We start from the raw sequence: 13,622 nt of genomic DNA, 5'->3' as shown, positions 1-13,622 counted from the left end.
GTATAATGAGTGTGTACCACCTTGCCTTAAGAATATAGAATTGAAGTCACGGGAGTTTGACTTTTTTTTTTCCCTTTGAGCATCTTTCTGACAATTTATCAGCTCCCAAACCAGGAAATCTTCACAGGACGCTAATGAAACCTCTTCAGCGTGGTCCAATAAGCAAATCATGATATTTCTGTCTCTCTCTCTGCACCCAAGGTAGCTGAGAATTTGTGCCAATTTCTGCGCTGGGCAGAACCGTTCATTTCCACACTTGAGAGGGAAAACGTTTGACCTCCCTCGTGTGGCTCGCGCGGAATGAAAAATTGAAAAAGAACACATTAATTTCCATCACCTTATCACTTATTGTTTTGCACCTTCTTGGTGCCCTTCAGACCCACGGGGGCCGTCAATTTTTCATTCTTTAATAAGATTTTTTGAAGAGTGGAAAGAGATTGCAGTACCGTGTGAATTCAATCAACGTTGAAAAAGAAAAATTAGGGGACCGGGATGCGATCCGGACAGTTTGCCTGAAACCCTTAAATCCTGGAGGTTGGGGCTGGAGCCATAACACAGCGGGAAGAGTGGTTGCCTTGCACGTGGCTGACCCGGGTTCGATTCCCAGCATCCCGTAGGGTCCCCTGAGCACCGTCAGGGGTAATTCCTGAGTGCAGAGCCAGGAGGAACCTCTGAGCACCGGAGGGTGTGACCCAAAAAGCAAAAAAAAAAAAAAAAACCTGGAGTCCGAAAAAATAGATTCAGAGTTTCAAGCTCCTCTGGAGAGATGGGGTTATGCCCGGACCCCCTACACCCCATCATAGGTGCCTGCACCCCATCAGAAAGCCTCCCAGACCGGGGCCCCATCATTAGTTCCCCTGAGACCCAGCCCCTCTCCTAGGTCCCCGCCTCCATCACCAGGCCCCAGTCCCAGGTCTCCGCCTCATCGCCATCCTCCCATTCCAGTCCCAGGTCCCCGCCCTCATCATCAGGGCCCCCCTCACCCAGGTCCCCTCCCCCATCACTAGTCCCCCCCCTCCCAGGTCCCCTCCCCCATCTTTAGGGCCTCCCTGTCCCAGGTCCCCTCCCCCATCACCAGCTCCCCCACCTCTGTCCCAGGTCCCCTCCCCCATCTCTAGGACCCCCCCCCCCGTCCCAGGTCCCCTCCCCCATCACTAGGGGCCCCCGTCCCAGGTCCCCTCCCCCATCACCAGCTCCCCCACCTCTGTCCCAGGTCCCCTTCCACATCTCTATGACCCCCCCCCCCCCCGTCCCAGGTCCCCTCCCCCATCACTAGGGGCCCCCGTCCCAGGTCCCCTCCCCCATCACCAGCTCCCCCACCTCTGTCCCAGGTCCCCTCCCCCATCTCTAGGACCCCCCCCGTCCCAGGACCCCTCCCCCATCACTAGGGGCCCCTGTCCCAGGTTCCCTCCCCCATCACTAGGGGCCCCCGTCCCAGGTCCCCTCCCCCATCACCAGCTCCCCCACCTCTGTCCCAGGTCCCCTTCCACATCTCTAGGACCCCCCCCCCGTCCCAGGACCCCTCCCCCATCACTAGGGGCCCCCGTCCCAGGTCCCCTCCCCCATCACTAGGGGCCCCCGTCCTAGATCCCCTCCCCCATCACTAGGGGTCCCCGTCCCAGGTCCCCTCCCCAATCTCTAGGACCACCCCCCGTCCCAGATCCCCTCCCCCATCACTAGGGGCCCCGTCCCAGGTCCCCTCCCCCATCTCTAGGACCACCCCCACGTCCCAGGTCCCCTCCCCCATCACTAGGGGCCCCCGTCCCAGGTCCCCTCCCCCATCACTAGGGGCCCCCGTCCTAGATCCCCTCCCCCCATCACTAGGGGTCCCCGTCCCAGGTCCCCTCCCCAATCTCTAGGACCACCCCCCCGTCCCAGATCCCCTCCCCCATCACTAGGGTCCCGCGTCCCAGGTCCCCTCCTCCATCACTAGGGGCTCCCTGTCCTAGGTCCCCTCCCCCATCACCAGGGCCCCCCCCCACGTCCCAGGTCCCCTCCCCCATCACTAGGGGCCCCCCCTGTCCCAGGTCCCCTCCCCCATCACTAGGGGCCCCCCCTGTCCCAGGTCCCCTCCCCCATCACCAGCTCCCCCACCTCTGTCCCAGGTTCCCTCCCCAATCTCTAGGACCACCTCCCGGTCCCTGATCCCCTCCCCCATCACCAGGGCCCCCCCTACGTCCCAGGTCCCCGCCCCCATCACCAGGGCCCCTCCCCGCGCCGTCCCAGGTCCCCACCCCGTCCCCAGCCCCCGTCCCGGCCCCGTTTAAGGCGCGGGGCGGCGGGCGGCGTTGCGGGATGGAGCGCGGGGCTCGGAGCGCGTCCCGGGAGCGGGAGCGCCGGGGCCGGGCCGGGGGGTCCCCGCACCGCGAGCCCCGCAGGGCCAAGGCCGAGCGCGCCCCCGGGGAGCGCGGGCGCCGCGGGGCCGGACACAGGCGCGCCGGGAGCCCCCGGGAGCCCCGCGCGGCCGCCGCCGCCGCCACCGTGGTGGACGTGGACGAGGTCCGGGGCTCGGCGGACGAGGGCGCCGAGGAGGCGGCGCTGCTGGAGAGCGAGCGGCCCGAGGAAGGTGGGGTGTGCGGGGCCTTGGGGGCAGGCGGCAGGGAGGAGGAGGCGACCCCCGGGAGCCCCCCGGAGGCGCTGGCACCCACGGGTGGCGTCCACGCCGCTGGAATCGGTAACAGGACTCCCGCGTCCACCCGCATAGGGGACGGGGCCATCAGATCAAGGCACTCAGCACCTCTGAACATACACTAAGGGCATCCAAAGGCATGAAACTGCACCCACCTCTGCATGCCAGATAGCAACACCTCCGTCAATACAATGACACCCACTGAATACACCCACTCACCACTGTACCTGACCGCACCCACTGCCCTTCAGCACAGTACACCAATACATCTGCCCTTCAACACAGTAGTACACTAATACATCTGCCCTTCAATGCAGTGCACCAGCACATCTGCCCTTCAACGCAGTACACTAATACATCTGCCCTTCAACGCAGTACACTAATACATCTGCCCTTAAATGCAGTGCACCAATATATCTACAGGCCTCTGATCACTAACTCAGTAATCCAATGCCTATGACTAAATATATCCATAACTAAATGCAGTAAGATAACTAAAAGCATCCACACACTTTTGGTTTGGGTGGGGTTTATTTTTGGGGGGGTTGTTTGTTTTTTGGCTTTGGAGGGCACTCCCAGCAATGCTCAGGGGTCACTCCTGGCTCTGCACTCAGGGATCACTCCTGGCGGTGCTTGGAGGACCCTATGGGATCATGGGTATTGAACCCTGCTTGGCTGCATACAAGACAAGCATCCTCCCTGCTGTACTGTCACTCAGCCTCCCTTCTAGTTATGTTTTTTATTGTTATTTTTTTCCATATAACTTCTAAAAAGAATACTAAGGCAATGAAATGCGTGGGCTCACCTCTAAATGCAGTAAACGAGGGACTGGGACATAGTATAGTGGTTAGGGTGCATGCACCAGGCAGGTTCCATTTCAGGCACCCCGTGGTCCCCCAAACATCAGGGGTGGCTCAGGTACCCCCCATCAAAGCAGGACAGAAGCAGAGACTAGTGTAACTCCTGAGGACCACCAGGTCTGGCCCCCAAACCAAACTGAAGGGAACGAAAGAATCAACCGGATTATTCTCTTCCTCCCCCAGGCACAAAGCCCTCGGGTTTAGGGGCCTGTGAGTGGCTTCTTGTCCTGGCGTCTCTGCTCTGTGTTGTCCTGACCTTCCCCTTTTCCATCTGGTTCTGCATAAAGGTGAGATGGTGTGGGGGGGAGCGGGGGAGGGATTTTGTCACTGTTGGATTGTGGCCTCATCCCTACCGGGCACACGTCCCCCACCTTCTAACACCTCAAAGATCTGGCTCGACTAGAACTCAGATACCACCCCCCACCCCCTCACCCCTCACTTGCCTTCTGCCTCCCGCTGCCCTCCCTGTCTCTCCTGTCACTCCCTGGGACATCCATGCGCAGTGCAGACCCCGTCAGCCCCCTGTGATGCTTGCTCGCAGAGAACAGTCTAGAACAGGCGCTTTGCTCTACTTGACCTCCCCAGCACTGGGCTGGGTGATAAGAATCCCCCTTTGGGGGCTGGAGTGATAGCACAGCAGGTAAGGCGTTTGCCTTGCACGCGGCCAACCCGGGTTCGATTCCCAGCATCCCATAGGGTCCCCTGAGCACCGCCAGGAGTAATTCCTGAGTGCAGAACCAGGAGTAGCCCCTGAGCATCGCCGGGTGGGACCCACAAAGCAAAAGCAAAAAAAAATCCCCCTTTGGGTCGGCAGGCGTGGGTGGCGGGGAGTCTGCAGCTCAGGGATTGGCCAAGAGGCACCATCTATGAGAGCTGAGAGGTGTGAGGGCACTCTCCTGTCTGTCTGCCCGTTCATCCATCTATCCATCCAACTGTTTGTCCATCTGCCTCTGTCTCTCCATCCAACTGTCCATCTGTCTGTCCACCCATTTGATTATATGTTGGTTTGTCCATTGACATCCGTCTGTCCATCTATTTGTCTATCCATCCATCCAGCTGCTCATCCATTTCATCTGTCTGTCCATCAATCTAACCGTCCATCTCTCCTTCCTACTGATGGACTTTCCATCTGTCTATCCACCCATCCAACTGTCCATCTGTCTCTCCTTCCATCCAATGGACTGTCCATCTGTCCATTCACCTATCCAAATGTCCATCTCTCCTTCCATCCGATGAACTGTCCCCCTGTCTATCCATCCATCCAACTGTCCATCTGTCTCTCCTTCCATACAATGGGCTGTCCATCTGTCCATCTATCCATTCATCCCGCTGTTCATCTCTCCTTCATTTGATTGACTGTCCACCTGTCTATCCATTCATCCAACTGTCCATATATCCTTCCATCCAATTGACTGTCCATATGTCCATCTATCCATCCATCCAGCTGTTCATCTCTCCTTCCATCTGATGGACTGTCCATCTGTCTATCCCTCCTACTGTCCATCTGTCTCTCCATTCCTCCAACTGTCCATCTGTCTCTCCTTCCATACGATGGGCTGTCCATCTGTCTATCCATCCATCCAACTGTCCATATGTCCTTCCATCCAATGCACTGTCCATCTGTATATCCATCCATCTAACTGTCCATCTCTCCTTCCATCCGATGGACTGTCCATCTGTCCGTCTCCCTCTGTCCATCTGTACACTTCTACTCCGAACTTTGACTTTTAGTTCTTTTCAGATTTGCCATCTTGGGTAGATTTGGGTAGTTTGTGTCAAATTTGCTTCCTTTGGGGCCCATACCCGCAGTGCCCAGGGCTGGTTCCTGGCTCTGGGCTCAGGGTTCTTCGCTCCTGGTGGTGCTCAGGGGACCATATGCAGTGCTACGGATTGATACTAAATTGGCCTCTGTCCTATGTTACATGGTGCTGAGGGACCACATCTACTTCCGTGCTCAGGAACAGAGTGTAATTCTCTCTCTCTCTCTCTCTCTCTCTCTCTCTCTCTCTCTCTCTCTGTCACACCCGGCAATGCTCAGAGGTTCCTCCTGGCTCTGCACTCAGGAATCACTCCTGGAGGTGCTCGGGGGACCCTATGGGATGCTGGGAATCGAACCCGGGTCAACCATGTGCAAGGCAAACACCCTCCCCGCTGTACTATCGCTCCAGCCCCTCTTTTTTTCTTGATCCTCAGAGAATACCTCAAATCATCCTATGCCAAGGTGATTCAAAGGCCTTTAGTTTTCTTTCTCTAAGTGACTCAAAAGTATTAAATTCTTCTTTAGGTTGTGCAAGAGTATGAGAGAGTGATTATATTCCGGCTGGGACACCTTCTTCCGGGAAGAGCCAAAGGCCCAGGTAAGGAGCACCCCAGCCACCCCTTAGCCCCTCAAACACCCCAATCCCAACTCTCCTACAGCCCAGACACCAGCAGACAGCCCCCCAAACTTGATTCAGGGAATCTGCATTACACCACCTGTGAGTCCTTTTTTGTTTTGTTTTGGGACTGCACCCTGTGATGCTCAGGGCTAACTCCTGGCTCTGCACTCAGGAATTACTCCTGGTGGTGCTCAAGGAACCATATCAGGGTCAAATCAGGGATCAAATCCGCGTTGGTGGGGCTGGAGCGATAGCACAGCGGGGAGGGCGTTTGCCTTGCACGCAGCCAACCCGGGTTCGAGTCCCAGCATCCCATATGGTTCCCTGAGCACCGCCAGGGGTAATTCCTGAGTGCAGAGTCAGGAGTAACCCCTGTGCATCGCCAGGTGCGACCCAAAAAAAGCCCAATCCGGGTTGATTGCATGCCAAGTATACACCCTCCCCGCTGTGTATCCCCCCTTCACCCCCTCCCCCATCCCCGCTCTGGCCCCAGGAATCTGAGTCTTTTATTTTATTTTGCTTTTTGGGTCACACTGGCAATGCACAGGGGTTACTCCTGGCTCTGCACTCAGGAATCACACCTGGCGGTGCTTGGGGGACCCTATGAGATGCCAGGGATCGAACCCAGGTTGGTCGTGTGCAAGGGAAATGCCCTCCCCGCTGTGCTATTGCTCTGGTCCCGTATTTAATTTTTTTAAAAATTTTTGGGTCACACCCAGAAATGCCTAGGGGTTCCTCCTGGCTCTGCACTCAGGAATCCACTCCTGGCAGTGCTCGGGGGACCCTATGGGATGCTGGGAATCGAACCCAGGTCGGGCCGCGTGCAAGGCAAACGCCCTCCCTGCTGTGCTATCGCTCCAGCCCCCCCCCCCCCGCCTCCCCACCGCTCCTTCTAGGCCTCTTCTTCTTCCTGCCTTGCCTGGATACCTACCACACAGTGGACCTTCGTCTGCAGACCTTGGAGATCCCCTTTCATGAGGTTAGCTGGACGCTTCATTTGCTTTTCGTGCTCCACTTTTTATTTAAAAAAAAAAATGTGTCTGGGGGGGTTAGTGGTGGTGGATCACACCCAGAGATGCTCAGGACTTATTCCTGGCTCTCTGTGCTCAGGGATCACTCCTGGTACCCTGGTGGTCTCGGTGGACCATATGGGATGCTGGGAGTTAAAACAGGGTTGGTTATTGCAATGAGCAAACAAAAAAATGGGTTTTGTTTTGGCCACACCCGGCGATGCTCAGGGGCTGACTCCTGGCTCTGCACTCAGGAATTACTCCTGATGGTGCTCGGGGGACCCTACGGGATGCTGGGGATCGGACCCGAGTGCAAAGCGCCCTCCTGGCTGTCCTACCACTCCAATCCTCAAACCGTTCCTGGAAATGTGGTCCCTGGCTCCCAGATGAGCACCAATGACCAGCACCGGTCTGCCCTCTGGTGGACGCTGGCCAGTAACGCAGAATGTGTGTCTGGGCTGGCCGGCTAGTTCAACATCCCCTTAAAGGGCCCTCACCCGCAGTGGTCCTGGCCAGGACTCTGGTCTTCTCCTGGGTGCAGTTGGCAGGCAGACTTTGCCTTGTACATGTCAGGGGAGGTTCTGAGACAGTCCCTGTGAGTGTGACACTGGCTGTGGGTCCGCTGGAAACGGTTACTACTCCCCCTCCTGAGGTTTCCCTCAAGCCCTATTGTATGTTTTTTTTGTTTTTTGGGGGGATACACTCAGGGATGACTCCTGGCTCTGCATTCAGGAATCACTCCTGGCAGTGCTCAGGTGACTCTATGGGATGCCGGAGATCGAACCTGGATAGCTGTATGCAAGGCAAACCCCTTCCCTACTATATTCTCTCTCTCACGGTCACGGTCACGGTCCTCCCGTTGTTCATCGATTTGCTCGAGCGGGCCCAGTAACATCTCCATCGTGAGACTTGTTATTACTGTGTTTGGCATATTGAATACGTCATGGGTAGCTTGCCAAGCTTTGCCGTGCAGGCGAGATACTCTCGGTAGCTTGTCGGGCTCTCCGAGAGAGGCGGAGGAATCGAACCCGGCTTGGCTGGGTGGGCAGATTGCAAGGCAAACACCCTACCACTGTGCTATCACTCCAGCCCATTATCTCTCTGGCCCTATAATAATAATAATAATAATAAATATATATTATATATTCTATTTTGGGATCACCCCGGGGATGCTCAGGGCTGACTCCTGGCTCTGCACTCAGGAATCACTCCTGGCGGTGCTCAGGGGACCCTAAGGGATGCCGGGGATTGAACCCGGGTCGCTGCGTGCAAAGCCAACGCCCTCCCCGTTGTCTTTCCTATTGCTCCAGCCCCTGTATGATTCATTTTTGAGGGAGGCACCCCCGGTGGTGCTCATGGGACCATGCAGTGTTGGAAATAAAACAGAGAACTCCTTCGTGCAAAGCAGTCGCACCACTGCTCTGCCATCCAGTCTATCTTAATTTTCTCTTATTTTGTCTTTTTTTGTTTGTTTGTTTCAGCGGCTGGGAGGCACAGCTAGTGATGTTCAGGGCTTGCTCCTGGTTCTGTGCTCGTGGTAGAATCAAGGGACCTTTTGGCAGCTGGGGATCGAACCCAGGGCAGCCACGGGGCCAGGCCAGCAGCTGTCTCTGCTGTCCACTCTCTCTGGCCTCTTTTTCAATTTTTTAAAAAAAATTTGGGTCATACCCGGCAATGCTCAAGGGTTCCTCCTGGCTCTGCATTCAGGAATCATTCCTGGTGGTGCTCGGGGGACCCTATGGGATGCCGGGGATTGAACCCGGGTTGGCCGCGTGCAAGGCAAATGCCCTCCCCGCTGTGCTATCGCTCCAGCCCCTCTCTCTGGCCTTCTGCCGTGTTTTTCTTCCCTGCTCTGATCTGCGTCGGAGGGAGACCCCCCTCCCCCACCCCCCACAAGATGCTTGGGCGTCCAGGTGCCTCGGGCGGGTTTTATTTTATTTTTTATTTATTTATTTATTTTTGCTTTTTGGGTCACATCTGGCAATGCTCAGGGGTTCCTCCTGGCTCTGCACTCAGGAATCACTCCAGGCGGTGCTCGGGGGACCCTATGGGATGCTGAGAATCGAACCCGGGTCGGCCTCGTGCAAGGCCAACGCCCTCCCCGCTGTGCTAATGCTCCAGCCCCAACCAGGCAGGTTTTAAAGGACGCTGCAGAGGACACGTGTCGCTCTCCCGCCAGGTGGTCACCAAGGACATGCTGGTCATGGAGGTGGACGCCGTGTGCTACTACCGGATGGAGAACGCGTCGGTGCTCCTGAGCAGTGTGGCGCGCGTGCCCCGGGCCGTGCAACTGTTGGCACAGACCACCATGAAGCGCCTCCTGGCCCACCGCACGCTGGCCGAGATCCTGCAGGAGCGGAAGAGCATCGCCCAGGAAGTGAGGGTGAGGTGGGAGACTGGTCCTCCGTTATGCTTTCGGTCTTTTTTTTTCCTGCTTTTTGAGTCCCACCCAGCGATGCTCAGGGCTGACTCCTGGCAGTGCTCAAGGGACCCTATGGGATGCGGGGGATTGAACCGGGGTCAGTTGCATGCAAGGCCAACGCCCTCCCTGCTGTGCTATTGCTCCAGTCCCCTTCCCTCTTTATTATTATTGTTGTTGTTGTTTTTATTATTATTATTATTTGGCTTTTTGGGTCCCACTGGGATGCTCAGCAGGGCTGACTCCTGGCTCCACACTCAGGGGTCTCTCCTTGTGGTGCTCGGGGGACCCTATGGGATGCCAGGGCTCGAACCTGGGTTGGCCGCGTGCAAGGCCAACGCCCTACCTGCTGTGCTATTGCCCAGGTCCCTGGTTCATCACTCTTTGATTGATTGATTGATTGATTGATTCTGTTTGGGCCCCACCTGGCAATGCACAGGGGTTCCTCCTGGCTCTGGACTCAGGAATCACTCCTGGTGGTGCTCAGGGGACCTGATGGGATGCTGGGGATTGAACCTGGGTCAGCCGCATGCCAGGCAAGTGCCCTCCCCCACTGCGTTCCTGGAAAGACCAGGGACCGTCCCCGGTGCAGGGGGAAAGTGAAAGAACCAGCACATGAAAGCAGAACGTTTTATTATCTACAAGATCCAGAAACACAGCAGCACCCTGGGTCCAGGGGAGGTCGCCATGGTGGGGAAACTGAGGCAGGGAGTGGTGGGGGCGGATAGGGGGTTGCGCGTTTCCTCCCAAGGGAACTGAAATCTTAAAGCGGGAATGGAAAAGTGTGAAGACAGGCGAAAGGTAGAGAAAGGGCAAAGGAACAGCCAGTCCCAGTTGGGTGGGGGTGGATGGGGCCTTCCAGATCCTTCCAGCTCTGCTGAATAGAAGGCATCTTCACGGGGGGTGGGGGGGCCGTTCACAGCAGTGTTCTGGATGTGGGGGGCAGTGAGAGGGGCCTCCCAGGCTGGGCTAGAGCCAGCCACTTACTTGCATCACAAAAGGAACAGGTTGATGGCTAAAATGGCAAAAAGGCGAATTGGGGGCTTCCTGCCCGCTTTGACGTCTGATTTCCCTTCCACAGGTCGCCCTGGATTCAGTGGCCTGTACGTGGGGCATCAAAGTGGAGAGAACGGAAATGTGGGTAGCACCCAGGATGGATGATGATGCAGGCGGGAAGTATGAGGGTGAAATCTCTTCTCTGAAAAGCTGAGTTTTTTGGGGGGAGGGGGTCACACCCGGCGATGCTCAGGGCTGAGTCCTGGCTCTGCACTCAGGGATCACTCCTGGCAGTGCTCGGGGGACCCTATGGGATGCCAGGGATCGAACCCAGATCGGCCAAGGTGTGTGTATGTGTGTGTGTGTGTGTGTGTGTGTGTGTGTGTGTGTGTGTCTTTTTTGGCCGCACCAGGCGATGCTCATAGCTGACTCCTGGCTCTGCACTCAGGGATCACTCCTGGCAGTGCTCAGGGGACCCTATGGGATGCTGGGGATTGAACCCGGGTCGGTCATGTGCAAGGCAAACGCCCTCCCCGCTGTGCTATCACTCCAGCCCCGAAAAGTTGATTTTCCATGGAGGGGGACCAGGGACCAGAGTCGTGTTTGCAGAAATTAGCCTGGGGGGTGGGGATGGGGAGGGTGAAGAAATTAGTGGGGGAGGAAAAAAAAATTTTCTAATAATCTCACACTCATATATTTTTGAAAGATGCAGCGAGTTGGGCGGGGAGATGGCTCAAAGAACTGGAGCACGTGCTTGGCACGGAGAAGGCCCCGGGTTCGACCTTAGCACCACATAGCAGGGGGTGTGGCCAAAAAAAAAAGGAAGATGCAGCAAATATCTTTCACAATAGCTGCTCCCATGGAACTGGAGCGATAGCACAGTAGGGAGGGTGTTTGCCTTGCATGCAAGTGACCTGGGTTCGATCCCCGGCATCCCATAGGCATCCCCCCAAACTTGATTCAGGGAATCTGCATTAAACCACTCAGGAATCACTCCTGGCGGTGCTCAAGGAACCATATCCGGGTCAAATCAGGGATCAAATCTGGGTTAGTGGGGCTGAAGCAATAGCACAGCGGGTAGGGCATCTGCCTTGCACGCGGCCGACCCGGGTTCGATTCCCAGCATCCCATAGAGTCCCCTGAGCACCGCCAGGGGTGATTCCTGAGTGCAGAGCCAGGAGGAATCCCTGTGCACTGCTGGGTGTGGTCCCCAAATAAAACAAAAAGTTCGGAACAGTGCTCCCCAGAGCCCGAGGTGGCTGTCCTACTGTGCATGTCCAGGGCTGTTTTTAATTGTCTGCTGACGCATCTGGGACTCAGAGGCAGTTATTATTACATGGGGGTGGTGGGCATAAAATCCTCCTTGCCCCTGCCCGTAAAACTTGTCCTGAGCGGGGGCGGGGGCCTGGAGCAATAGCACAGCGGGGAGGGCGTTTGCCTGGCACGTGGCCAACCCCGGTTCGATCCCCAGCATCCCATAGGGTCCCCCAAGCACCACCAGGAGTGACCCCTGAGTGCAGAGCCAGGAGTCAGCTATGAGCATCCCTGGGTGCGACCCAAAAAGAAAAAAAAAACTGTACTGGGAAGAAAGATAACTGCCCCTCACTGAGAGCTCTGGCTGGGTGCAGGGGAGGCGGGTGTGTGCCCCCCACGGCCAGCTCCCCTGTCCTCTGTTTCTCCTCCAGTAAGGATGTGCGGCTGCCTGCCGGGGTCCAGCACTCACTGGCCGTTGAGGCTGAAGCCCAGCGTCAGGCCAAAGTGCGGGTGAGTGAGGCCCCCGCCCGCCACTACTGCCTGGGGTGTCCCCCCAACTCCCGAGTCTGCTGACTTCCGGGTCCCCGTTCCTCCGTGCTCCAGCCCAAGGGCTGAGCTCCGGCTTGGCCCCTTGGGAGCACCATGGAAGGTAGGGGGTCCGGGGGACTCCCTCTCCGGAGACACCAGCCCAGTCACTGTGCACAAGTGCCCGCCGTCTCCCACGCCCCCATCTGCAAGGCTGGCCGGTTTCTCCCCCAGAAACTTGTGGATCCAAAACCCCATTTCTCTTTCCTTAGGGGATGGAGGTTACAATCACACCCGGCGATGCTCAGGGCTGACCCCTGGCTCTGTACACAGGCATCACTCCTGGCGGTGCTCGGGGGACTCTATGGGATGCCGGGGATTGAACCCGGGTCGGCCGTGTGCAAGGCTTCCCCGCTGTGCCATCACTCCAGCTCCTTGTTTTAATTTTTTTTAGTCAATTTTGTTTTGTTTTCTGTTTGAGAGCCACACCTAGCGATGCCCAGGGCTGACTCTTTGCTCTGCACTCAGGGATCACTCCTGGCGGTGCTTGGGGGACCCTATGGGATGCCGGGGATCGGACCTGACTTGGCTGTGTTCAAGGCCAATGTCTTCCCGCTGTACTATTATTCCAGCCTCATCCAGAAAAAAAAAACACCACAAAATCTCTCTCTCTCTCTCTCTCTCTCTCTCTCTCTCTCTCTCTAAAAAACAAAAGGGCTAGAGCAATAACACAGCGGGGAGAGCGTTTGCCTTGCACGCAGCCCACCCGGGTTCGATTCCCAGCATCCCCTAGGGTCCCTGAGCACCGCCAGGGGTAATTCCTGAGTGCAGAGCCAGGAGAAACCCCTGAGCATCGCCGGGTGTGACCCAAAAAGCAAAAAAAATAAATAAAATAAAAAATAAAAAAAAGCAGAGCCTCATCTGGGTCCCCGCAGGCCCGCACCCAGGGCAGGAGCTTCCCTGCACCTCCTCAGCCTGACGGGGGCTGTGCCAGGTCTGCCCACTTCACCTTGACTGGGCACAGACAGGCGGTGCTCCAGAGCACTGTGCCTAGAGACTTTGCTCTTAAGGAGTGATGACTGTGGGACCAGAGTGACAGGCAGTGGGCAGGCTGGACCTGGGTTCGATTCCCGGCCTTCCATTAGAGTCCCCTGAACCCCCCCTCCCATGAGTGATCCTTGAGCACAGAGCCAGGAGTCAGCCCTGAGCACAGAGCTGGGAGTCAGCCCTGAGCACTGAGCCGGGAGTCAGCCAAAGGACCCAGCAGGCGCTGTCCTCCCGCAGGTGATCGCAGCCGAAGGGGAGAAAGCGGCCTCCGAGTCTCTGCGCAGCGCGGCCGAGATCCTGGCGGGGGCGCCGGCGGCCGCCCAGCTGCGCTGTCTGCACGCACTGCAGTCCCTGGCGGCCGACAAGCCGCCCACCGTGGTGCTGCCGCTGCCCCTGGACTGGCTCAGCTGCCTGTCGGCCGCCCCCGGGGGCAGGACACAAGCCAGCCTCCCCTGCCCCCCGGGGCCCGCCCGGCCCAAGAAGAAGGACTCCCCCATGCTCTAG

At 57.3% G+C, this 13,622-nt stretch overlaps 1 protein-coding gene across 1 annotated transcript; it reads left to right on the top strand.

Annotated features, from left to right (window-relative positions):
• The first annotated feature begins 2,295 nt into the window (after positions 1-2,295).
• On the top strand, positions 2,296-13,622 carry NPHS2 (NPHS2 stomatin family member, podocin). The gene is made up of 8 exons (XM_056107330.1): positions 2,296-2,566; positions 3,673-3,776; positions 5,774-5,846; positions 6,764-6,846; positions 9,057-9,260; positions 10,378-10,433; positions 11,978-12,056; positions 13,356-13,622. Exons 1-8 carry the CDS (start codon positions 2,296-2,298, stop codon positions 13,620-13,622), a joined length of 1,137 nt encoding a protein of 378 aa, XP_055963305.1.

The sequence above is a fragment of the Sorex fumeus genome, unplaced genomic scaffold, assembly GCF_029834395.1.
Source record: "Sorex fumeus unplaced genomic scaffold, SorFum_2.1 ptg000161l, whole genome shotgun sequence".
In the NCBI taxonomy this organism is placed as follows: Eukaryota; Metazoa; Chordata; class Mammalia; order Eulipotyphla; family Soricidae; genus Sorex; species Sorex fumeus.
Note: the sequence above shows the minus strand (reverse complement) of the source record. Positions and strands in the feature narration are given on the sequence as shown.

What these genes read in the sequence shown, in the direction of transcription:
- NPHS2 (XM_056107330.1), top strand. Translation starts at nt 2,296, where the DNA reads ATGGAGCGCGGGGCTCGGAGCGCGTCCCGGGAGCGGGAGCGCCGGGGC. An exon ending in GAGCGAGCGGCCCGAGGAAG is followed by an intron (nt 2,567 to 3,672) that starts GTGGGGTGTGCG and finishes TTCCTCCCCCAG; the next exon opens with GCACAAAGCCCTCGGGTTTA. An exon ending in GCATCGCCCAGGAAGTGAGG is followed by an intron (nt 9,261 to 10,377) that starts GTGAGGTGGGAG and finishes TCCCTTCCACAG; the next exon opens with GTCGCCCTGGATTCAGTGGC.